The following is a 27,248-nucleotide window of genomic DNA, read 5'->3' on the forward strand; positions in this document are numbered from 1 at the left end:
TTATTACAGGAGGGGGATCTGCAAACCTCACCCGGCAACTCCAAATCTGTCCTCTAGTAGGTTCCAGGGAGCAGCCTGGCCCAGAGCTCAGCTGCAGATGCTGGATCTAACGGTCACCCCATGTTTCTCCTTGGACACTACACACACCCTCCATTCCTCTGGGTGTAGTTTACACCTCTAACATGAGGGTAACAATGACAGCTACATCACGGGATGTGAGTGCATATGTAAGATGACATATGGGTCCTAAGGGTTTACTCTGGAACAATCACACAATGAAAGTTATATTTCCCAGTTGCTATCAACACCACAAAATCCAAGACTCTCACACCTGCTCTGAGACCCTGCCCTTTCTGAGGACATTCAACGACGTAGCCTCTTATATACTAGAAGGTCATGCAAATAGGGTCCTTCCTCTGCTGATATAAAGCAGCCCCAGCGCTGACCCTGCAGCTCTGGGAGAGGAGCTCCAGCCCCAGATTCCCACGTGCTCCCATCGGGGTTCCGGACAGAACACTCACCATGGACTTTGGGCTGAGCTGGGTTGTCCTTGTGGCTATTTTACAAGGTAATTTATGGAGAGCAAGAGACACTGAGGATGCGAGTGGATGTGAGTGAGGGAATCAGTGGATGTGTGACAATCTCCTGACCAGGATGTCTCTGTGTTTGCAGGTGTCCAGTGTGAGGTGCAGCTGCTGGAGTCTGGGGGAGGCTTGGTGAAGCCTGGGGCGTCTCTGCGACTTTCCTGTGCCGCCTCTGGATTTACTTTTGATGATTATGCCATGAGCTGGTTCCGCCAGGCTCCAGGGAAGGGGCTGGAGTGGATCTCAGGTATTAATTGGAATGGTGGTAGCACATACTATGCAGACTCTGTGAAGGGCCGATTCACCATCTCCAGAGACAACTCCAAGAACACGCTGTATCTGCAAATGAACAGCCTGAGATCTGAGGACACGGCCGTGTATTACTGTGCAAAAGATACACAGTGAGGGGAAGTCAGCGTGAGCCCAGACTCAAACCTCCTTGCAGGGAGACAGGAGGGGGGATGCAGGGGGCACTCAGGACATACAACTTGGTGTTTCAGCCCCAGGAGCAGGTGCAGATGGTAGTTAAGGGCTGCTTTCCTCTAAGGGTCTGGGGTTTCCTCTATATAGCGGTTTTCCCTGGGGAACCTCTCTGTACTCATCCATGGTTCTTCAGTTACACATTCAGTCTCTCAATTAGAAAGACTTTTCGAAATAGGGGAAACAATGTCATATATGAAATTCCGAGACTCAAAGCTATATATTCAGGTTTTCCCTTGTCTAATTCTTGTCTAAATTGACCCATTTCAAAATGATTCCAGCTGATGTGTAAAGAGTTAAACATATTCTTCCTTCCTCATTGTGGTATCTCAGCCCTGCCCTACTGTAGACAGCTGTCCCTGCCAGGATGCTGCCTGTTGACTTGCTGCTAACCTCTTGCATGAGAAGCATAAGTGCGCCCGAGCAGCCCCGGATCCTCAGGGGGTCGCTGGGAAAGATGCCAGTTAGAGGGGACGTGGGTGGGGGTGTTTCTACATGTGCGCCTTGCTTCCAGGCCCAACAGAATCCCTATACGCTTAGGTAATACCTACATCCTGTTCTGTGCAAATTATTTTATTTCAAATATTCATCATCAAAGCTATTACCGATAGATACATATGTAGTTGGTAGGGAAAGTTTATAGTCAGGTGGATAATAACATGAATTTTCAGAAGCTGCTGAAAACAAATCTATTTTCCTTTCTTCACCACAGCATCTTACGTGAGCACTAAAATGCAAGAAAGTCCTACAGATTCTCCTTCCAGGAAGAGTCCTGCAGCCTCACTATGCAGGCCCTCCTCCGTCCAGGTACCCCTGCAGGAGCGAACATAACCAGGGTGGAGACGCCCAGGCCTGGACAGGAGGCCTCGCTGTGTCCTGATGTGTGCTCTCCAGCACATCACCTGCCAAGTCCAGGCTACACTTTAGCTTCACATCTGTAAGATGCAGGTAAACCGACACCTACATCACATGCTTGGTGTGCATATGTAGAAACAAAATAATAAAAGAGGCCCTGAGTGTTGGGGTCCAGGGTAGGCCACCCCTAAATATGCCTCCAAATGACTTAAGACAGAGCCCACTACAGGGACACTCTGAATTTCCTCCAAGTCACCCTGAAGCGAGAAATAAACCTCCCATGAGAAAGGTGCTCTCCCCCATCTAGGCGTGGAAGTGAAACGGTCCTTCATCTCATGCTCTCCACCTGCCTTTTTTCTGTAGAAAACATTTAGCCAAACAATAATTTTAATCAGAGAAGTGAGCAAATGCAGAAAGAAAGGAAAACTCTCCAATAAGACTAAATAATAATAGTTTTGTCATTCAGCAAATAAAGGACCTTTAGTTCCTCCTCAAGGGCTATAGATAATATTCTTGTCCGTGTCCCATGAGCCGTCTTATAGATACTGAACCTCCCACCAGGAGGAAGAAGTTAACTCCATGATGACCAGACTGTAGCCATGAAATAAGCTGCCACAATTGCAAGAACTGGCCTCAAGAAATGAGAACAAACCAACCCTGGACCTGAAGATTAACTCTACTTAAAACAATCAAGAGGAGGCTGATCAGACCACCACATGACCAACTGCAAGACGACTGTCACAGTTCACTCTGCCGTTTCTGCCCGTAGCCCCTCCTTCCGCCTATAAAAGCCCTTTCCCACAGATGCTCAGTGCGGGGTGGCCTTTGGAGAGAAGTCTGTCCCACACCCCCAGGTGCAGGCAGCCAAAATAAAGCAAACTTTCCTTTCACCAACTTTGCCTCTTTATTGGCTTTTCAGGACCGAGCAGCCGGACCCTGCTTTCCTTTGCAGAGGGACACTCTTATCACCAGGGATGGGAATTCAGGCCTGGAACCTTCTATGAACAACCTTGCTTCTATGAACAACCTTGCTCCTTCTTTAATGACTACGCCAGCCCAAACCCTGCTTAGTTTCTTCACTAATTGAGAACCAAAAGCACACATTTCCTCCTTCTACCAATTCCTCACAAATATTGCATCTTTGTCTAAAAATGTAAAGTGCTGCCTGCTTTGGTCACTTCTGGGTCCATTTCTATGGCCCATCTATGTCCATGGTTAAATTTTTTCTTTTCTCCTGTTAATCTGTCTTTGTCAATATTTTATCAGCCCAGCCTCAGGAACTCAAGAGGGGCAGAGGAGGAGATTTCCGTCCTGACATGTCCAAGTTGTCTTCTCTTCAGCCTCACGCTGTACAACTTCTTAGGATCCTCAGTCCTCACGGCCACTGTCACTCTGCTGACATCACCTTGCCAGGTGTGTTTTTCTGGCATCTCTTTTCTGCATTTCCATCTCACCATTCGATATTTCTTCCAAATCGGTGTGACATTTCAGTGTCCATTGTCTGGATGTACACAGTTTATTAGTCATTCCCTATGAAAGGACCTCTTGGTCTTTTCCAAATTGTGGCAAATATGAATAATGTTAAGTGAGCATCGTGTGCAGGGTTTTCTCTGGACTAAAGTCTTACTGTCTTTCACATACGTACAAAGGAGCACTACTGCTGAAACATAGATAACAGTATGTTTAGTTTTGCAAGAAGCCCCCAAAATGTCTCCCAAGGTGCACCCCGTTCTGCATCCCCACCAGCTGTGAATGGACTCCCTGTTGCTTCACACCCTGCAGGTGTTTAAGATTCTCAGAGTCCTGATCTGATCCACTCTTGTAAGTTTTCAGGGATGTGTCCTTGTTCTCATTGGCACTTCCCTGTGACATATGTTTTCCCACAGCCTTATTTGCAAACTCTTTGTCTTTTTGGTCAGGTGTCTGTTAAGGACTTTAGCCCTTTTTAATCCTTTGGTTTCTTTCTTATTGTTGAGTTTAAGGCTTCTTGGTACATATTAGATAACAATCAGATATACTAGATATGTCTTTTGCAAATATTTTCTTCCAATCTCTAGCTTACCTCTGGGTAAATTTCAAATGTAATTTTTATGCTTCTCAAATATTACTTGTTGTGTTTCTATTACAATGAAAAATGAAGTTAAACTTTCACTTCCTAAGCCATGGGAACTTTATGTGGGAACATGTCACAGTACACTCAACGCCTCATTCAGATACCACAAGGAGGGAATGAGAAAACAGTGGAGGGACTTCCTCAGAGATGTTCTTCTGGAAAAACAGAAATGTACCAACGTACCCTCCTTCCTGTGTTGCTGGTGAGAACTGTGCTGCGTGTCCACAGAGACACAGATCCTTGATGAGAGAGTGAGATTTCATCAGTAAGGCTGACCGTTTCCTAACAATAAATTTTATCCGTGACGGATCTCAGTTTATGAATGATTGTAACTTGAATGATTCAATGGATTTAGCAATGGTTGAAAACAAAATCAATACCTTGAATTATTATTATTAATTTCAATTTATATTGCCCCAGAGAAGAGCTTGATAATTACAATTTCAGTAACACATTTCCAAAATGTTTACTTATACCTCTTAATACTTAGACAACATGTTGTTTCATAATAAATGTTTCATCTACATCCCTCACATTTGAAACTGGATTCCAAGTGGACCTAGAAAATGAAATGTGAGGACAGCGAATGTCTCTACATTTAGTAACGTCTAAGGCAACAAATCAAACATCACACGAGGACGCTGCTGATTTCCAACTATAGTTCCCGCTTCTTCTTTGTCCAATGATTCCAGAAAAGATACTAAATGACCTAAACCCTCTGGTCCCAATGTTGCTGAAGCTCATACCTCATTCTGAGCTTATCCCCTCAAGAGTTTATAAGGTAAAACACAGAGACCATCAGAAGGACCTGTCCACAAGGTCCCCAAGAGGCCAACACCATCAGCCCTTCTCCCTCCCATCACCATGGTCAGGCCCTCTTGATATGACCATCACTGGTAACCTGCAGAGCAAGATGACTGAAATCTCCCCACTTCATTTCCCATCACCCACTGGGCATCTCTAATAGATATTCCTTCAAGCATTATCATATGATCCAGTCTCCAGACACAATTTCCTCCAATTTGCTCCACAAAGGAAAAATAACTTTTTTTAGTGCTGGTGAACTAACACATTTTTCCTAGGGTAAAAGGGACCCTAACAACACATCCCCATCCACTGAAACATAAAGACACCTGCTATATATCCTTCTATGTTAACATGAATTTGGCTGTATCTCCTCTAATCCACCATCTCAAGAAGGGCAGCTCAGATGCTGGGGCATCTGTACAAATGCAGGCCCTTCTTCCACCTGCTGAGTAATGGGCCCACCTGATTCGAGGTTTCAGATGCCATCGCTTCCGCTCCCCTATCCCACAGCGTATCAGCTCAATTTTCAGGTCCTGACAACAGGGTCCAGACTTGTCCTCTGATTCTTGCCCATATCACTGTGGTTGGCTCTCCTATTATTGACATTCAAGCAGGCAGATTCTTTAGTATTTAATTTACTCTGCAAATATTTTGGAAAAGCTAGAAGAAGTATCGTACTGTGTTCATGAAAGAGTATGGAGTAAATATCTTCTCACAGACAGCAGGCTCGACGTCAGTCAGTGCACAGATGAAATCAATGGGCTGAGGGAGAGCTGACCTGCCCCAGACCCACAGGTGTGACCTCTCAGGGCAGGAGTGGAGCCAGGGCTACATGTACAGGGTGTCAGTCAGAGGTGGGGACTCACATTGGTCTTTCTGGTTCCCAGGAGAAGTAACATCACTGATGACACTCATGTCAACATTCAGCACCCCTGGCAACCCCACTATAAATTTCAGACATACCATTACCATCGTGATCCCCAGTTTACATCCTTGCAGACTGAAATGCAGATGGTGAGACCACATTTCTTCACCTGAAACAGTTTAAATATTATCAAGACCACAAGCAAGTCTTGATAATATTTAAACTGTTTCAGGTGAAGAAATGTTCACCCAAGTTAAGGGAAACACGAAATCCGTTGTGAATTATGATAAACATTAAATTTTACCTGACTTTGTCTGAATTCAATGTCATTATTACATGTATGGTTTGTCTCAAATACTTGCGCATCCACGATATAAACATGAGGTAATGCAGAAAAGGAAAAACAAGATTCTGTGTCTGACATCTTGGAGGACCCTGAATGTGTGATGGGTATTTATGTGAAATATAGACATCCATGGGATTAAAGTCTACTCCCCAAATCTGCCGTTAATCCTTGAGCACAGCTGACTTCCTGACTAGCCCTTCAGCATCATTTCATTCCTGGACACAGAGTCCCCCAGGCATAGGGAGGGGAACCCAGGTGGGGGCTGAGTTCTCTGAGGAAATAGTCAGCACCCTCCTCAGGTGGAGTCCCAGAGATTGGGACCTCCCTTCACTACTTTCTGCTTTTTATAAAAAGGTCCCTCCCTTATGCAAATATCCCCTTAGACCACAAGGTAAAAACAAAGTACCAGTTCACTTAAATTCGGGTTTCTCCTCATGCTTGAAGAGAATTTCTGGGCTTCAGGAATCCCATCTGCAAGAAGATGAATCCACTGTGGTTCTTCCTCTTCCTGGTGTCAGCTCCCAGAGGTGAGTGTCTCAGGGATTCAGACATGAACACTTGGGGAAGCTGCATCTGAGCCCATGAGTCACCGTGGTTCTCTCTGTCCACAGGTGTCCTGTCCCAGGTGCAGCTGCAGGAGTCGGGACCCAGCCTGGTGAAGCCCTCACAGACCCTCTCCCTCACCTGCACTGTCTCTGGATTCTCACTAACCAGCGATAGTGTATCCTGGGTCCGACAGCCTCCAGGAAAGGGGCTGGAGAGGGTTGGTATCATGTGGAAAGATGGAGACACAAATTATAACCCAACTCTTAAGTCCCGGCTCAGCATCACCAGGGACACCTCCAAGAGCCAAGTCTACTTATCGCTGAGCAGCCTGACAACTCAGGACACAGCCGTGCATTATTGCGCGAGAGACACAGTGAGGGGAAGTCAGTGTGAGCCCAGACACAAACCTCCCTGCACGGAGGCCCATTACCACCAGAGGTCGCACTGGACCCAAAAAGTACAGGGCTGAGACCTGCAGCAGGTGCATATAGGGGCTGGGAGGGAATGCTTGTTAGAACCTGTGCTTTCCTCTTCCTGCCCAGGAGCTCCACCAGACACCCTCTTCTGTATCCTAATGTTTCATTGCTATGGATTATGAAGTGTCTAAAAAATTTTGTGTGCATATACATATTTGCTTTTTATTTTTATTATAGTTGTGTATATATATATTCATATGCACAGACAAATATAATACTCAGAGTTTAGGTTGTTTATCATTTCTTTATTTACCTTTTTCTCAAAGGTGCTCAAAAAAACCCTGCAGCTCACCATAATGTTCAATTTCAGCCTGAAGTTTGTGAAACGTGTAAATATCCTGACAATGCACATGAGATTTTTAAACAGTATTAATTGTTGTTTTGTTTTTGTAGATGTGGAAGGAAGAGACACACCGTCCTGCTTTCAGGCAACCTGCACAAGCATTCTGAATTCTGCAGCAGGCAGTGTCATAGACTCTAATGCCAGAGTGCTCCAATACTGCACGTGCAATTATCCTCGTTATTCACAGATTCCAAATCTGCAAATTCACCTACTTCTAGCTTTTATGAGCACCACAAAATAAATACTGTCATTTTGTGGTCATTCACGGACATTAAGAATGTGGCCGGTTGTTTGAATCAGGCAAGACACATGCGCGCGTGCACACACACACACACACACACACACACACACACACACTTTCCCACTGAGGTCAGTCAAGGTGATGCTCTCTTTTCTTGTTTCAACTCCCGTCATGTAATTGAGAACTTTCTGGGGTCAAATTACTGCCATGCTTTTCACATTTCTGTGATTCTTGGCGATTGTTTAAAGTAGTCCCAGGCATAGGGCTGAGGAAAGTCTAGTGTCCCTACGCACAAATGGCTGTGAGTGGACTTAGGGAAAATATACATGAGACATCAGCTTCATTCAGGCATGCGTTATATGGCCATAGGCGGTGAAATGATACTCATGTCTCCAATATGCAGCTCACCCAAAACCTGAAGACAAAACTCGCTGCTGCATATGGGATGCAGCCTTGGAAACTTGCCTTAACTCCAAATAGAGCCTGGCAAGTGGGGACTTATGGCCAAGAAGGCAGTGGGGTGGAGTGCACTGGAAATTATTAAGAGAAGAAATACAAGCTAAGGGGATTCTGGTTACATAGACTCAAAAGGATTCTTGCTAAAGGGAGACCAGGGTGGTCAGATACCGTGTGGGTGATAGGAGGTTTGATGGCTTTGATCAAATACTGAGGGTGATCAGAGTTCAAGGGTAGGGGATTCTCATTATTCTCACTTAGCAGGGCTCTTGACAAAACCTGGCCATGCACATATAAACACAGAAGCCCACAGGTCAAGACTAGTTGAGAAGAGAATTACAAGGAGCCTGTTGCCTAAGGGGTGGTCAGGGGTCTTTGTCACACTTAAGAAGAGGAATAATGAACATACAAGTAAAGCACGGATGCACACAGACACACAGAGAAAAGACCATCTGAGGACTCAGTGAGAAGACGTCCATCTGCAAGCAAAGAAGAAAGGCCTGAGAAGGACCCAAACCTGCTGACACCGTGACCTTAGACTTCTTGCCTCCAGGCCTGAGAGGAATCCATTGCTGTTGTTTAATCCACCCAGTCTGTTATTCTGTAATGGCCACACTAGCCAACAGGTACACCTGTAATATAGACGCAGATAGACATATATGGAAATGTAAGTATCGTATTGGAAAAGAAACATCACCCATTCTTCAGAGGTGACATGAAGCTGTGTCCACCCTGGATCTCAGCCAGCACCCTCCTCCACAGCCCTAGAGAAGGACCAGCCGGGACCATCTTTATATGGAGACGTGCTTCCACCTGCACATCACACCCAGGCTCAAGGGGAAAGCACAGCACCTGTGCTACTCAGAGTCAGGGTTCTCATCTTCACTGACATAACTCTCTGAAAGTCAAAGCATTGATCAAAATGAACATGAAAATCTTCTGGTCATTCCTCCTCTTGCGGGCATCCCTCAGCTGTGAGCATCTCCTGGGTCTGAGGAAGGTGGAGTTACAGGGTGACATCTGTGAAGTGGGTGTCTCATTGTTTCTCCTTCGCCAGGTGTCGTGTCCCAGGTGCTGGTGCAGGAATCGGGCCCAGGACTATTGAAGACCCTCTCCCTTACCAGCTCAGTCTCTGGATTCTCCATCACAAACAGTGCTGGCTGCTGGGACTGGATCCCTCAGCCCCCAGGGAAAGGGCTGGGGTGACTGGGGTGCTTTGGTTTTGGGAATAGCACAGCACACAGGCTGTCTCTCCAGAAATGACTCTCCACCTCAGAGACAGCTCACAAATTCTTTGTTTCCTGCAGCTCAGCTCTGTGATGACCCAGAACACAGCCCTGTGTTACTGTCCCAGGAGGCCCAGTGAGAAGTCAGGGTTAGTCCAGACAGGACCCTCCCTGCAGGGGCAGCTCCAACCACCATGGGCGCTCAGGGTCATCAGGAAACAAGAGGACCCATTTCAGGGCAGGTGCAGAGGATGTCACGGAGGGATTTTCTCTCAGAAGCTGTGGTTTCTCCACTGGACCATTGCCGCCCTTGAAAGCCTCATCCACTATGATTCCAGGGAACTTTCTTGTCTCTAAACTTGAGACTTTTTCATGGAGTCAGGCTTGTCTGTCTTTCCCCATCTATCTTAGGAAGAGCCACACAGAAATATTTCTCCAAGAGACCTTTATTTGAAGGTTAGGTCACTACTTTCTGTTAATAGTTGTCAAGTTTTTAATCGTTTAATGACATCAATAATTTTTACTGTTGAACTTTAAATCTGCTTTCCAGCATCAGATGGATTTCCAATTCCTCTCATCCTGACAATCTCTCCAGTCCTGTCTGATGCAACTCCTTTCACTTGAATAGAATGAGTCATGTTGATATTCGGAAATTGATGTCCATACAGCACTGCAGTCATTTTCTCCTCAGAGGACATTTTGAAATGTCGGGACACAGGCTGGGCTGTAATATGTGGGCTGTGTTTCCTATACCTTTTTATCTAGTGTGGAGTTTGAAAATAGATAATTAGATAAAAGAGTGAGATAGATAAAAGGGAACAGAAACAAGTATATCTAATCGTATGGAAAATAACCATAAAAACTGACTACATAACCCATTTTTAGGGAGTGGTAAAGGCTGGAAGGTGTAAAGATGATACAAGCACCCGTATGAAGTTATTTGAACAAACATAAATATTCAAACAAATTTGGTAAATACTTTTCCAGCTCACTCCTCAATCCCATGGTGGGTGTCTGGTTTTCTCTCTGAGAAATTGACAAATATATTCCAATTGGCGGCCACTGGCATCCTTCCAGCAAGCGGATGAGGGGCCTTTTGCTCCACATCATCCCCAATCTTTGAATTGCTTATTAGTTTGCCTTTAACTGTTGTAATAAGTGAGTAGCAGTATCTCGTCATGGTGTTATTTTATGTTTCCTTAATGAAGAATCGTGTTAAAACCTTTTATCTCTTCTTTGCGGAAGTATCTTCAGATCACTGGCACAGGGTTCATTATTTTCATTTTTTGTTACTGTTGTTGAGCTGTGAATTTGCTGTATATTCATGATACAAGTCCTTTATAAATATGATATTAGAGAGCAGATTCTCCAAGTCTGTGCCTAATTCCCTTATCAGTGAAGTTATTGTTACTGTTGCTGTTGTAGGTTTCAGGACAGAAATTTTAATGTATACAGAAAAACTACAAATTTATTTTACGAATGATGTTTGGGATATTATACCTAAAAATTCATCATGAAACTCAAGGACACTCTTTTGTTTTTACCACATCCCTATGCCAGGCCTCGTTCTGGGATGGAGGGTTAAGTGCACCTTCTTGAAGGGAGCATGACCATGATGAGGTTCCTGAAGTTATTCCTTACGGGAGATTTATCCTACCTTCCCAATTAGATATATTTATTCAATCTCTTTATATAAGTATGAATCAAGATACTTGTTTCATAACTTGTGTTAAGGTTATATACTAAGGCATTTTCTTTGCTTCTGTAATTGTTACAGCTTGTCACCCATGAGGAGCTCTTTCAGATTGTCTCCTGTATCCTCTTTACGGGCACCCATCCGTTGGTGTGAACACTTCCTTACTTTCTGGTGCCACAAGAATCTGCAGGATAAGCATGTGTATTCTCTTCTGTGGCCCTGGAATTAGCCAGGCCTCACATGAGTCGTGGATCCTTTTCTGGAGAATAGCATTAGCAACCAGAAGGGTGGGTATTAGGACACTAATGCTGGTGTCCTGTCCACTGGCGACGTTGCCTCTAGACGCATAAGCTAATAGACCTTGGAAATATGTCTGTGTGCTCTACCCCACGTATACACACACACGTCTGCAACTATCTCTGTATCTCACCTTCTGACCTGTGTGAAGGTAAAAGTGAGATCATTCTTACATCTCCGATCCTAGTGCAACATCACTTGGGGAAATCCAGGCTTTCCCCCTTGCTTGTCTGTTACTTTCCATCCAACAGTGAGATGCCTGGCTCCACCGATGCCATCCAGCTACTAATTGTTCAATTCCACATGCACAGTAGTAACAGAATTCTTAGCCGGATTCCTGATGAAAATACCGTTATCCACCGGGTTCTAGTGCTTACATGCAGTGCTTACAACTTAGCCTTCAGACACCACACATTTCCAAGTCACTTGGGTCAAAACCTATTTTTCCACCTTCTTCAGACATGTTAATTGTTAATGTTAATTGTTTACATGTTAATGTTACATGTTAATGTAAATGTCCACGTGTTAATTGTTAACATGTTAATATGTTAATTCAAAAATTCACTAAAATATTAGGTATCAACTATACAGTGTGCATCGTTCTATCCTTGAGTCTCCTACTTATAGATGAAATTTATATTTATATTCAATAAGGTTCACTCTTTCTCCTATTACTATATATATTTTGAGAAGTTCATAGTGCAATGTTTCCACCACCGCAATCATAGAGAAGAATTTCACTATCCTTAAATATTGCCCATGTTTCACATATCAAACATCTTCTCCCCAATTCCTGCTAAATGCTCATCTGTTTGCTTTATATATAGACTGAAGTTTTCCCAAATGTGAAATAGGTGAAATTGAAAGTTTTCAGAACGAATTTTTAAATAACAATATGCATTTAAGATTCCCTCATGTCCTATCATGGTATAATAGTTTAATATTTAAATTGCTGAATACAATTCCACAGCATGGATACATCACGCATTGTTTATGTACTAATTTATGGAAGAACGTATTTGTTGCTTGCATTTTTTCTCAATTGTAAACGAAGAGACCACAATAATTCATGGGCAGTCGATGATGGAGCTCTAAGTTTCAAGTCAGTTATGTAAATATTACGAGCATGACGTTGGGTTCTCACATTAAGCTCTGTCTAGGTGTGTAAGTGACTGCATGGAGGATGGGCTCTGATGCAGAGACCACTCAGCTGACCCAGGCACCGTGCTGAAAGGATGTCAGAGCCCAGGCAATGTCCACACGAGGTGGACCCAAGGCCCAGCCCTCAGACACGGCTGAGCCCCCAGCCTACAGTCAGGGTCACCCTCCCTTACACGTGAGTGTGCATCACAGGAGCAGGTCCTGTAGCTGAACTTGAGCCTTGCACAGCGACCCTGTATGGGGCAGGGTGGGCTTCTCCTCCAGGCCCGCCCTAAGCAGAGACGGTGAACAAAATAAAGAGCTGCTGTCAGTGTAAACTGTCAGGGGTTGTGGCAGGGTTTTGTCCGTCATTCAGCACCTGGAACATAATTATTCATTCCCCCGTGTGATCCTATTCCATATGTGGTAAGTATATGGCACAGTGGGACTGGATGAGGGGTCAAAGGCCACACTGTGAGCGGAGATGCTATGAAACAGTGCAAATCCAAGTCCAGGGCCAAGGTCCTCCTCCCCAGGATGCTGGAGGACCTAAGAGCTCAGGCAGGAATCCTGGGCTGTCCCAGGTAGGAAGACACACCTGTGTGGATAGAGACGTAACACCATCTGACTCACACTTTAGCAGGACCACGCTGACACTGGCGAGGTAGTTAGGAGACGTTGGGGCACTATTACACACTAACCACACTCGACCTCAAGGCATCCATTTCTAGTTTAATCTTGTAGTACTTTTAATCGATTCAGCAGCCTATGTCAGGATTAACAATCTTAGTCTTTGTGATTCTGTGAGCACTTGTCTCTCTCCAAGATTTAAATTTGCTGCTGTCTTCGTTCTATAATTATCTGATAAATTGGTGAGATTTTGATAATGTGCAACTTGCCCCATTTTGAGGCTGTTTTAAGAACACTAAATAAGAAGCATTTTCTCAGCTTCTCATCTCTCTGCGTCTCCAAGACGAGTATCAGCTTTATTGCAACACCCAGAAACTGGAAACAGTTCCAATATCACACATCAACTGAATAAATAAGCCAATCATGCTATGATCATTCTTGAAATGCAACCTGTTATTAAAACAAGGATTCTTGATACTCACAAAAACATGAGAGTATTCACAAATATTTGTGCTGACTAAAATAAGCCATAACAATAAATATATATATATATATTTTTTGTTTTGAACATATGTTATGTTCCAATTTTTATAAATTCTAGAAAATGAAAAGTAACCTGAAGTAACAAGGGAAGATCAACGGTGATGTGGGGACAGGATGGAAGACAACAAGGGACAGGAAGGAGGAAACCCAGAAACTACTGAAAATAATGAGAGGAATTGATTTGTTCTCTCCTGATAATGCTTATGCCTTCGTCAGTATTCATCAGAGTGTTCATTCTGAGTGTGTGCGCTTTGTTACATGTCAAGAACCTCATTAAAGTAATTACAAATAAAGGAATGCATGACTTGGGAGGGAAGGAGTGAAGGGAAGGTACTGAAACATAAGAGCCTCTTGAAAATACTTCTCATCAACCCTGACCCCCTCCATATGTTTTAGGTAAACACGAGAAGAGAGCAAAGTCATCATGACCTCATTACAGGAGGGGGATCTGCAAACCTCACCCGGCAACTCCAACTCTGTCCTCTAGTAGGTTCCAGGGAGCAGCCTGGCCCAGAGCTCAGGAGCAGATGCTGGATCTAACGGTCACCCCATGTTTCTCCTTGGACACTACACACACCCTCCATTCCTCTGGGTGTAGTTTACACCTCTAACATGAGGGTAACAATGACAGCTACATGACGGGTTGTGAGTGCATATGTAAGATGACATATGGGTCCAAAGGGTTTACTCTGGAACAATCACACAATGAAAGTTATATTTCCCAGTTGCTATCAACACCACAAAATCCAAGACTCTCACACCTGCTCTGAGACCCTGCCCTTTCTGAGGACATTCAACGACGTAGCCTCTTATATACTAGAAGGTCATGCAAATAGGGTCCTTCCTCTGCTGATATAAAGCAGCCCCAGCCCTGACCCTGCAGCTCTGGGAGAGGAGCTCCAGTCCCAGATTCCCACGTGCTCCCATTTGGGGTTCAGGACAGAACACTCACCATGGACTTTGGGCTGAGCTGGGTTGTCCTTGTGGCTATTTTACAAGGTAATTTATGGAGAGCAAGAGACACTGAGGATGTGAGTGGCTATGAGTGAGGGAATCAGTGGATGTGTGACAATCTCCTGACCAGGATGTCTCTGTGTTTGCAGGTGTCCAGTGTGAGGTGCAGCTGGTGGAGTCTGGGGGAGGCTTGGTGAAGCCTGGGGGGTCTCTGCGACTCTCCTGTGCAGCCTCTGGATTTACTTTTGATGATTATGCCATGAGCTGGGTCCGCCAGGCTCCAGGGAAGGGGCTGGAGTGGATCTCAGTTATTAGTTGGAGTGGTGGTAGCACATACTATGCAGACTCTGTGAAGGGCCGATTCACCATCTCCAGAGACAACTCCAAGAACACGCTGTATCTGCAAATGAACAGCCTGAGATCTGAGGACACTGCCGTGTATTACTGTGCGAAAGATACACAGTGAGGGGAAGCCAGTGTGAGCCCAGACACAAACCTCCTTGCAGGGAGACAGGAGGGGGGATGCAGGGTGCACTCAGGACATACAGCTGGGTGTTTCAGCCCCAGGAGCAGGTGCAGATGGTAGTTAAGGGCTGCTTTCCTCTAAGGGTCTGGGGTTTCCTCTCCATATAGCAGTTTTCCCTGGGGAACCTCTCTGTATTCATCCATGGTTCTTGACTTACACATTCAGTCTCTGAATTAGAAAGGCTTTTCAAATTTCGGGGAAAAATGTCATATATGAAAGTCCGAGACTCAAAGCTATATATTCAGGTTTTCCCTTATCTAACTCTTGTCTAAATTGACCCATTTCAAAATGATTCCAGCTGATGTGTAAAGAGTTAAACATATTCTTCCTTCCTCATTGTGGTATCTCAGCCCTGCCCTACTGTAGACAGCTGTCCCTGCCAGGATGCTGCCTGTTGACTTGCTGCTAACCTCTTGCATGAGAAGCATAAGTGCACTGAGCAGCCCCGGATCCTCAGGGGGTCGCTGGGAAAGATGCCAGTTAGAGGGACGTGGGTGGGGGTGTTTCTACATGTGCGCCTTGCTATATAGAATCCCTATATGCTGATATAAGACCAGCATCCTCTTCTACTGTGCAGTTTATTTTATGTGAATATTCATCATCAAAGCTATTACAAATAGACACATATGTAGTTGGTAGGGAAAGTTTATAGTCAGGTGGATAATAACATGAATTTTCAGAAGCTGCTGAAAACATATCTATTCTCCTTTCTTCACCACAGCATCTTATGTGAGCACTAAAATGCAGGAAAATCACTCAGGTTCTCATTCCACGAAGAGTCCTGCAGACCTACAGGCAGGCCCACGTCTGTCCAGGAACTTTTGCAGGGGAGGCCAGGTCCAGGGTGGAGAAGCCCAGGCCTCGACAGGAGGTCTCACTGTGTCCTGATGTGTGCTCTCCAGCACATCACGTGCCAATTCCAGGCTGCAGTTTAGCTTCACATCTGTAGGATTCAAGTGTCTCGTTACCTACATCACATGCTTGGTGTGCATATGTAGAAACAAAATAATAAAAGAGGCCCTGAGTGTTGGCGCCCAGGGTAGGTCACCCGAAAATATGCCTCAAAGTGACTTAAGACAGAGCCAGTGCAGAGGGACATGCTGACCTTCCTCCCTGTCACCCTGAAGCCAGAAATAAACCTCCCATGTGAAAGGTGCTCTCCCCACATCTAGGCGTGGAAATGAAATCGTCCTTCATCTCATGCTTTCCACCTGCCATTTTTCTGTGGAAAAATATTTAGCCAAAGAATAAGTTTAATCAGAGAAGCGAGCAAATGCAGAAAGAAGGGAAAACTGTCCAACAAGACTAAATAATAATAGTTTGCTCATTAAGCAAATCAAGGACCTTTAGTTCCTCCTCAAGGGCTAAAGATAATATTCTTGTCATGTCCCATGAGCCGGCTTGTGAGTCTGTGCACTGTGACCAGGTCACCTGCCCAGCAGGTTGGAGTCCTGAGGAGCTTCCAGGAGCTGTCTGTTCTTACCCTTTTCTAGCCCTGGGGATTCCTCAACGTCCACCCGCAAGGAAGGAGCCCTGAAGCTAACAGTGTTCCTGCAGACACTCAGCTGTGCACAGGAAACGGGCAAGTCAGGCTACTGGCCATGTCAACAGTGCAGGGATCCATGACCATCTCAGCAAGAATGACTACCTTGTCCACAAAATACACGGTGTGTTTAGTTGTTAAGAGTAAATCCACCTCCAGAGCAAGTCTTGATAATATTTAAACTGTTTCAGGTGAAGAAATGTTCACCCAAATTAAGGGAAACAAGAAGTCCGTTGTGAATTATGATAAACATTAAATTTTACCTGACTTTGTCTGAATTCAATGTCATTATTACATGTATGGTTTGTCTCAAATACTTGCCCATCCAGGAAATAAACAGGAGGTAATGCAGAAAGGAAAAAACAAGGGTCTGTGGCTGACATCTTGGAGGACCCTGAATGTGTGATGGGTATTTATGTGAAATATATACATCCATGGGATTAAAGTCTATTCCCCAAATCTGCCGTTAATCCTTGAACACAGCTGACTTCCTGACTAGCCCTTCAGCATCATTTCATTCCTGGACACAGAGTCCCCCAGGCATAGGGAGGGGAACCCAGGTGGGGTCTGCGTTCTCTGAGGAAACAGTCAGCACTCTTCTCAGGTGGAGTCCCAGAGACTGGGACCTCCATTCACTACCTTCTGCTTTTTATAGACTGGTCCCTCCCGTATGCAAACATCCCCTTATGTCACAAGGTAAAAACAAAGTACCTGTTCACTTAAATTCGGGTTTCTCCTCATGCTTGAAGAGAATTTCTGGGCTTCAGGAATCTCATCTGCAAGAAGATGAATCCACTGTGGTTCTTCCTCTTCCTGGTGTCAGCTCCCAGAGGTGAGTGTCTCAGGGATTCAGACGTGAACACGTGGGGAAGCTGCATCTGAGCCCATGAGTCACCGTGGTTCTCTCTGTCCACAGGTGCCCTGTCCCAGGTGCAGCTGCAGGAGTCGGGACCCAGCCTGGTGAAGCCCTCACAGACCCTCTCCCTCACCTGCACTGTCTCTGGATTCTCATTAACCAGCAATAGTGTAGCCTGGGTCCGACAACCTCCAGGAAAGGGGCTGGAGTGGGTTGGTGTGATGGGTAGTGGTGGAAGCACAGATTATAACCCAACTCTTTAAGTCCCGGCTCAGCATCACCAGGGACACCTCCAAGAGCCAAGTTTACTTATCGCTGAGCAGCCTGACAACTGAGGACACAGCCGTGTATTACTGTGCTAGAGACACAGTGAGGGGAAGTCAGTGTGAGCCCAGACACAAACCTCCCTGCACGGAGGCCCGTAACCACCAGGGGACGCGGAGGACCCACGAAGTGCAGGGCTGAGGCCTAGGGCAGCTGCAGATAGGGGCTGGGAGGGAATTCTTGTTAGAACCTGTGCTTTCCTCTTCCTGCCCAGGAGCTCCACCAGAGACCCTGTTCTGTATCCTAATGTTTCATTGCTGTGGATTATGAAGTGTCTAGAAAATTTTGTGTGCGTGTATATATTTGTTTAATTTTTATTTTTATTATAGTTGTTTATAAATATACTCATATGTGCACACACATATAATACTAAAGATATAAGGTTGTTTATCATATCTTTATTTACCTTTTTCTTAAAGGAGCTCAGAACAACCCTGCTGCACACCATAATGTTCAATTTGACCCTGAAGTTCGTGAAACTTGTAAATATCCTGAGAGTGCACATGAGATTTTTAAACAGTATGAATTGGTTTTTGGTTTTTGTACCTGTGGAAAGAAGAGGCACACCCTCCTGCTTTCAGGCAACCTGCACAAACATTTTGAATTCTGCAGTAGGCAGTGTTATAGGCTCTAACACTAGAGTGCTCCAATACTGCACATGCAATTATCCTCGTTATTCACAGATTCCATATCTGCAAATTCACCTACTTCTAGCGTTTATGAGCACCCCAAAATAAATACTGTCATTTTCTGGTCATTCACGGACATTTACAATGTGGCCGGTTGTTTGAATCACCCAACACACTCATACACACACAAACACTCACACACACACACACACACACACACACACACACATTCCCAGCTGAGGTCAGTCAAGGTGATGCTCTCTTTTCGTGTTTCAACTCCCATCCTGTAATTGACCACTTTCTGGGGTCAAATTAGTGCCATGCTTTTCACATTTCTGTGATTCTTGGCAATTGTTTAAAGCAGTCCCAGGCATAGGGCTGAGGAAAAGTCTAGTGTCCCTACGCACAAATGGCTGTGAGTGGACTTAGGGAAAATATACATGAGACATCAGCTTCATTCAGGCATGCGTTATATGGCCATGGGTGGTGAAATGATACTCATGTCTCCAATATGCAGATCACACAAAACCTGAAGACAAAACTCGCTGCTGCATATGGGATGCAGCCTTGGCAACTTGCCTTAATTGCAAATAGAGCCTGGCAAGTGGGGGCTTATGGCCAAGAAGACGGTGGGGTGGAGTGGACTGGAAATTATTAAGAGAAGAAATACAAGCTAAGGGGATTCTGGTTACATAGACTCAAAAGGATTCTTGCTAAAGGGAGACCAGGGTGGTCAGATACCGTGTGGGTGATAGGAGGTTTGATGGCTTTGATCAAATACTGCGGGTGATCAGAGTTCAAGGGTAGGGGATTCTCATTATTCTCACTTAGCAGGGCTCTTGACAAAACCTGGCCATGCACATATAAACACAGAAGCCCACAGGTCAAGACTAGTTGAGAAGAGAATTACAAGGATCCTGTTGGCTAAGGGGTGGTCAGGGGTCTTTGTCACACTTAAGAAGAGGAATAATGAACACACAAGTAAACCAGGGATGCACACAGACACACAGAGAAAAGACCATCTGAGGACTCAGTGAGAAGACGTCCATCTGCAAGCAAAGGAGAAAGGACTGAGAAGGACCCAAACCTGCTGACACCGTGACCTTAGACTTCTTGCCTCCAGGTCTGAGAGGAATCCATTGCTGTTGTTTAATCCACCCAGTCTGTTATTCTGTAATGGCCACACTAGCCAACGAGTACACCTGTAATATAGACGCAGATAGACATATATGGAAATGTAAGTATCGTACTGGAAAAGAATCATCACCCATTCTTCAGAGGTGACATGAAGCGGTGTCCACCCTGGATCTCAGCCAGCACCCTCCTCCACAGCCCTAGAGAAGGACCAGCCGGGACCATCTTTATATGGAATCATGCTTCCACCTGCACATCACACCCAGGCTCAAGGGGAAAGCACAGCACCTGTGCTACTCAGAGTCAGGGTTCTCATCTTCACTGACATAACTCTCTGAAAGTCAAAGCATTAATCAAAATGAACATGGAAATCTTCTGGTCATTCCTCCTCTTGCGGACATCCCTCAGCTGTGAGCAGCTCCTGGGTCTGAGGAACGTGGAGTTATGGGGTGACATCTGTGAACTGGGTGTCTCCTTGATTCTCCTTCGCAGGCGTACTGTCCCAGGTGCTGCTGCTGGAATCGGGCCCAGGACTATTGGAGACCCTCTCCCCTACCCGCTCAGTCTCTGGATTCTCCATCACAAAGAGTGCTGGCTGCTGGGACTGGATCCCTCAACCCCCAGGGAAAGGGCTGAGGTGACTGGGGTGCTTTGGTTCTGGGAATAGCACAGCATACAAGATGTCTCTCCAGAAATGACTCTCCACCTCCAGAGACACCTCACTTATTCAGTTTTCCCTGCGGCTCAGCTCCGTGATGACCTAGGACACAGCCCTGTGTTACTGTCCCAGTTGGTTCAGTGAGAAGTCAGGGGGAGTCCAGACACGACCCTCCCTGCAGGGGTCGTTCCAACCACCAGGGGATGTTCAGGGTCATCTGGAAACAAGAGGACCCATTTCAGGGCAGGTGCAGAGGTTGGGATGGACGGATTTTCTCTCAGAAGCCGTGGTTTCTCCACTGGATCATTGCCACCCACGAAGCCTCATCCACAATGATTCCAGGGAACTTCCTTGTCTCTAATCTTGAGACTTTTTCATGGAGTCAGGCTTGTCTGTCGTTCCCCATCTATCTTTGGAAGAGCTGCACAGAAATATTTCTCCATGACACCTTTATTTGAAGGTTAGGTCACTACTTTCTGTTATTAGTTGTCAAGTTCTTAATCGTTTAATGACATAAATAATTTTTACTGTTGAACTTTAAATCTGCTTTCCACCATCAGATGGATTTCCAATTCCTCTCATCCTGACAATCTCTCCAGTCCTGTCTGATGCAATGCCTTTCACTTGAATAGAATGAGTCATGTTGATATTCGGAAATTGATGTCCATACAGCACTGCAGGCATTTTCTGCTCAGGGGACCTTTGGAAATGTCGGGACACAGGCTGGGCTGTAACATGTAGGCTGTGTTGCCTGCACCTTGTTATCTAGTGTGGTGATTGATAATAGATATTTAGATAAAATAGAGAGATAGATAAAAGGGAACAGAAACAGGTATATCATCATCGTCTGGAAAATAACCATAAAAACTGACTATATAACCCATTTTTAGGGAGTGGTAAAGGCTGGAAGGTGTAAAGATGATACAAGCACCCGTATGAAGTTATTTGAACAAACATAAATATTCAAACAAATTTGGTAAATACTTTTCCAGCTCACTCCTCAATCCCATGGTGGGTGTCTGGTTTTCTCTCTGAGAAATTGACAAATATATTCCAATTGGCGGCCACTGGCATCCTTCCAGCAGGCGGATGAGGGGCCTTTTGCTCTATATCATCCCCAGTATTTGAATTTCTTATTAGTTTGCCTTTAAGTGTTGTAATAACTGAGTAGCAATATCTCATCATTGTTTTATTTTATGTTTCCTTAATGAAGAATCGTGTTAAAACCTTTTATCTCTTCTTTGCGGAAGTATCTTCAGATCACTGGCACAGGGTTCATTATTTTCACTTTTTGTTACTGTTGTTGAGCTGTGAATTTGCTGTATATTCATGATACAAGTCCTTTATAAATATGATATCAGAGAGCACATTCTCCAAGTCTGTGCCTAATTCCCTTCTCAGTGAAGTTATTGTTACTGTTGCTGTTGTTGGTTTCAGGACAGAAATTTTAATGGATACAGGAAAACTACAAATTTATTTTATGTATGATGTTTGGGATATTATACCTAAAAATTCATCATGAAACTCAAGGACACTCTTTAATTTCTATCACATCTCTACGCCAGGCCTCGTTCTGGGATGGAGGGTTAAGTGCACCTTCTTGAAGGGAGGATGACCATGATGAGGTTCCTGAAGTTATTCCTTACGGGAGATTTATCCTACCTTCCCCATTAGATATATTTATTCAATCTCTTTATATAAGTGTGAATCAAGATATTTGTTTCATGCCTTGTATTAAGGTTATATACTAAGGCATTTTCTTTGCTTCTGTAATTGTTACAGCTTGTCAGCCATGGGGAGCTCTTTCAGATTGTCTCCTGTATCCCCTTTACGGGCACCCATCCATTGGTGTGAACACTTCCTTACTTTCTGGTGCCACAAGAATCTGCAGGATAAGCATGTGTATTCTCTTCTGTGGCCCTGGAATTAGCCAGGCGTCACATGAGTCCTGGATCCTTTTCTGGAGAGTAGCATTAGCAACCAGAAGAGTTGGTATTAGGACACTAATGCTGGTGTCCTGTCCACTGGGGGCATTGCCTCTAGACCCTATCAGCTAAAAGACCTCGGAAATACATCTGTGTGCTCTACCCCACGTATACACACACACGTCTGCAACTATCTCTGTATCTCACCTTCTGACCTGTGTGAAGGTAAAAGTGAGATCATTCTTACATCTCCGATCCTAGTGCAACATCACTTGGGGAAATCCAGCCTTTCCCCCTTGCTTCTCTGTTACTCTCCACCCAACAGTGAGAAGCCTGGCTCCACCGATGCCATCCAGCTACTAATTGTTCAATTCCACATGCACAGTAGTAACTGAATGCTTAGCCTAATTCCTGATGGAAATACCGGTTATCCACCAGGTTCTAGTGCTTATGTGCAGTGGCTTAAAACTTAGCCATCATACTCCACTCATTTCCAAAGTCACTTAGGTCAAAATCTATTTTTCCACCTTCTTCAGAAATGCTAATTCATAGATTCACTATGATATTAGGTATCATGTATACAGTGTGCATTGTTCCATCCTTGAGTCGCTGCCTTATAAGTGACATTTACATTTATATTCAATAAGGTTCACTCTTTCTCCTATTACTTTATATATTTTGACAAGTTCATAGTACAATGTTTCCACCACTGCAATTTCATAGAGAACAATTTCACTATCCTTAAATATTGCCCATGTTTCACATATGAAACATCTTCTCCCCAATTCCTGCTAAATGCTCATCTGTTTCCTTTATATATAGACTTGCCTTTTCCCAAATGTGAGATAGGTGAAATTGAACGTTTTCAGACTGATTTTTTAATTATCAATATGCATTTAGGATTCCCTCATTTCTTTTCGTGGTATAATAGTTTATATATAGTATATATAGTATATATATATATTTGTGGCTTCCATTTTTTCTCAGTTGTAAAAGAAGGGACCACGTGAGCCATGGTCGCTGAGCCTGCACGTCCGGAGCCTGTGCTCCGCAGCGGGAGAGGCCACAACAGTGAGAGGCCCGCGTACCCACCCACAAAAAAAAAAAAAAAAAAAAAAAGAAGGGACCACAATAATTCATGGGCAGTCTGTGATGGAGACATAAGTTTCAAGTCAGTTATGTAAATATTACGGGCATGACGTCTGGGGTCGTACATTAAGCTCTGTCTAGGTGTGTACGTGACTGCACTGAGGAAGGGCTCTGATGCAGAGACCACTCAGCTGTCCCGGGCATCGTGCTGAAAGGATGTCAGAGCCCAAGCAATGTCCACACGAGGTGGACACAAGGCCCAGCCCTAGGACCCAGCTGAGTCCCAGCCTACTGTCAGGGTCACCCTCCCTTACACTTGAGTGTGCATCACAAGAGCAGGTCCTGCAGGTGAACTTGAGCCTCTCACAGCGACCCTGCATGGGGCAGGGTGGGCTTCTCCTCCAGGCCCGCCCTAAGCAGAGACGGTGAACAAAACAAAGAGCTGCTGTCAGTAGAAACTGTCAGGGATTGTGGCAGGGTTTTGTGCGTCAGTCAGCACCTGGAACATTCTTATTCATTTCCGCGTGCGATCCTATTTCATATGTGGTAAGTATATGGCACAGTGGGACTGGATGAGGGGACAAAGGTCACACTGTGAGCAGAGATGCTATGAAACAGTGCAGATCCAAGTCCAGGGCCAAGGCCCTCCTCCCCAGGATGCAGGAGGACCTAAGAGCTCAGGCAGGAATCCTGCGCTGTCCCAGGTAGGAAGACACACCTGTGTGGTTAGAGAGGTAACACCATCTGACTCACACTTTAGCAGGACCACGCTGACACTGGCGAGGTAATTACTTAGGACACGTTGGGGCACTATTACACCCTAACCACACTCTACCTCAAGGCATCCATTTCTAGTTTAATCTTGTAGTAGTTTTTATTCCATTCAGCAGCCTATGGCAGGATTAACATTCTTATTCTTTGTTATTCTGTGAGCATTTGTCTCTCTCCAAGATTTAAATTTGTTGCTGTCTTCGTTCTATAATTATCTGATAAATTGGTGAGAATTTGATAATGTGCAACGTGGCCCATTTTGAGGCTGTTTTAAGAACATTAAATAAGAAGCATTTTCTCAGCTTCTCATCTCTCTGCGTCTCCAAGACGAGTATCAGCTATATTGCAACACCCAGAAACTGGAAAGAGTTCCAATATCACACATCAGCTTAATAAATAAGCCAATCATGCTATGATCATTCTTTAAATGCAACCTGTTAATAAAACCAGGATTCTTGATGCACACTAAAACATGAGAGTATTCACAAATATTTGTGCTGAGTAAAATAAGCCATGACAATAAAATATATATATTTTTGTTTTGAACATATAATATGTTCCCACTTTTATAAATTCTAGAGCATGAAAAGTAACCTGAAGGAACAAGGGAAGATCAAAAGTGATGTGGGGACAGGATGGAAGATAACAAGGGACAGGAAGGAGGAAACCCAGAAACTACTGAAAATAATGAGAGGAATTGATTTGTTCTCTCCTAATAATGCTTATGCCTCCGTCAGTATTCATCACAGTTTCATTCTGAGTGTGTGCGCTTTGTTACATGTCAAGAACCTCATTAAAGTAATTACAAATGAAGAAATGCATGACTTGGGAGGGAAGGAGTGAAGGGAAGATACTGAAACATAAGAGACTCTTGAAAATACTTCTCATCAACCCTGACCCCCTCCGTATATTTTAGGTAAACACTAGAAGAGAGCAAAGTCATCATGACCTCATTACAGGAGGGGGATCTGCGAAACTCACCCGGAAACTCCAACTCTGTCCTCTAGTAGGTTCCAGGGAGCAGCCTGGCCCAGAGCTCAGGAGCAGATGCTGGATTTAACGGTCACCCCATATTTCTCCTAGGACACTACACACACCCTCCATTCCTCTGGGTGTAGTTTACACCTCTAACATGAGGGTAACAATGACAGCTACATCACGGGATGTGAGTGCATATATAAGATGATATATGGGTCCTAAGGGTTTTCTCTGGAACAATCACACAATGAAAGTTATATTTCCCAGTTGCTACCAACACCACAAAATCCAAGACTCTCAAACCTGCTCTGAGACCCTGCCCTTTCTGAGGACATTCAACGACATAGCCTCTTATACACTAGAAGGTCATGCAAATAGGGTCCTTCCTCTGCTGATATAAAGCAGCCCCAGCCCTGACCCTGCAGCTCTGGGAGAGGAGCTCCAGCCCCGGATTCCCACGTGCTCCATTCGGGGTTCAGGACAGAACACTCACCATGAACTTCGGGCTGAGCTGGGTTGTCCTTGTGGCTATTTTACAAGGTAATTTATGGAGAGCAAGAGATACTGAGGATGTGAATGGATATGAGTGAGGGAATCAGTGGATGTGTGACAGTCTTCTGACCAGGATGTCTCTGTGTTTGCAGGTGTCCAGTGTGAGGTGCAGCTGGTGGAGTCTGGGGGAGGCTTGGTGCAGCCTGGGGGGTCTCTGCGACTCTCCTGTGCAGCCTCTGGATTTACCTTCAGTACCTATGCCATGAGCTGGGTCCGCCAGGCTCCAGGGAAGGAGCTGGAGTGGATCTCAGGCATTAGTAATAGTGGTGGTACCATATGCTATGCAGACTCTGTGAAGGGCCGATTCACCATCTCCAGAGACAACTCCAAGAACACGCTGTATCTGCAAATGAACAGCCTGAGATCTGAGGACACGGCCGTGTATTACTGTGCGAAAGATACACAGTGAGGGGAAGTGAGTGTGAGCCCAGAAACAAACCTCCTTGCAGGGAGACAGGAGGGGGAATGCAGGGGGAACTCAGGACATACAACTGCTGTGTGTTTCAGCCCCAGGAGCAGGTGCAGATGGTAGTTAAGGGCTGCTTTCCTCTAAGGGTCTGGGGTTTCCTCTCCATATAGCAGTTTTCCCTGGGGAACCTCTCTGTACTCATCCATGGTTCTTCAGTTACACATTCAGTCTCTCAATTAGAAAGGCTTTTCAAATTTCGGGGAAAAATGTCATATATGAAAGTCCGAGACTCAAAGCTATATATTCAGGTTTTCCCTTATCTAACTCTTGTCTAAATTGACCCATTTCAAAATGATTCCAGCTGATGTGTAAAGAGTTAAACATATTCTTCCTTCCTCATTGTGGTATCTCAGCCCTGCCCTACTGTAGACAGCTGTCCCTACCAGGATGCTGCCTGTTGACTTGCTGCTAACCTCTTGCATGAGAAGCATAAGTGCACTGAGCAGCCCCGGATCCTCAGGGGGTCGCTGGGAAAGATGCCAGTTAGAGGGACGTGGGTGGGGGTGTTTCTACATGTGCGCCTTGCTATATAGAATCCCTATATGCTTATATAAGACCTGCATCCTCTTCTACTGTGCAGTTTATTGTATGTGAAATATTCATCATCAAAGCTTTTACCAATAGACACATATGTAGTTGGTAGGGAAAGTTTATAGTCAGGTGGATAATAACATGAATTTTCAGAAACTGCTGAAAACAGATCTATTCTCCTTTCTTCACTGCAGCATCTCACGTGAGCACTAAAATGCAGGAAATTCACTCAGGTTCTCATTCCATGAAGAGTCCTGCAGATCTACAGGCAGGCCCACGTCTGTCCAGGAACCTTTGCAGGGGAGGCCAGGTCCAGGGTGGAGAAGCCCAGGCCTCGACAGGAGGTCTCACTGTGTCCTGATGTGTGCTCTCCAGCACATCACATGCCAAGTCCAGGCTGCACTTTCGCTTCACATCTGTAAGATGCAGGTAAACCGACACCTACATCACATGCTTGGTGTGCATATGTAGAAACAAAATAATAAAAGAGGCCCTGAGTGTTGGGGTCCAGGGTAGGCCACCCCTAAATATGCCTCCAAGTGATGTAAGACAGAGCCCACTACAGGGACACTCTGAATTTCCTCCAAGTCACCCTGAAATGAAAAATAAACGTCCCATGTGAAAGGTGCTCTCCCCCATTTAGGTGTGGAAGTGAAACGGTCCTT

The 27,248-nt window shown here is 44.9% G+C and overlaps 1 pseudogene and 3 gene segments (V, D, J or C); all 4 read left to right on the top strand.

Annotated features, from left to right (window-relative positions):
* The first annotated feature begins 516 nt into the window (after nucleotides 1-516).
* LOC132516860 (immunoglobulin heavy variable 3-23-like) lies at nucleotides 517-989 on the top strand. The segment is given in 2 exon segments: nucleotides 517-568; nucleotides 673-989. Coding segments are annotated over 2 exon segments (363 nt in total).
* Nucleotides 990-14,597: 13,608 nt separating this feature from the next.
* LOC132516367 (immunoglobulin heavy variable 3-23-like) lies at nucleotides 14,598-15,064 on the top strand. The segment is given in 2 exon segments: nucleotides 14,598-14,643; nucleotides 14,748-15,064. Coding segments are annotated over 2 exon segments (363 nt in total).
* A 2,389-nt stretch (nucleotides 15,065-17,453) lies between these two features.
* Nucleotides 17,454-17,988, top strand: LOC132515235 (immunoglobulin heavy variable 4-59-like; annotated as a pseudogene).
* Nucleotides 17,989-25,471: 7,483 nt separating this feature from the next.
* Nucleotides 25,472-25,992, top strand: LOC132516453 (immunoglobulin heavy variable 3-23-like). The segment is given in 2 exon segments: nucleotides 25,472-25,571; nucleotides 25,676-25,992. Coding segments are annotated over 2 exon segments (363 nt in total).
* Nucleotides 25,993-27,248: the final 1,256 nt, after the last annotated feature.

This window comes from Lagenorhynchus albirostris, chromosome 1 (genome assembly GCF_949774975.1).
Source record: "Lagenorhynchus albirostris chromosome 1, mLagAlb1.1, whole genome shotgun sequence".
In the NCBI taxonomy this organism is placed as follows: Eukaryota; Metazoa; Chordata; class Mammalia; order Artiodactyla; family Delphinidae; genus Lagenorhynchus; species Lagenorhynchus albirostris.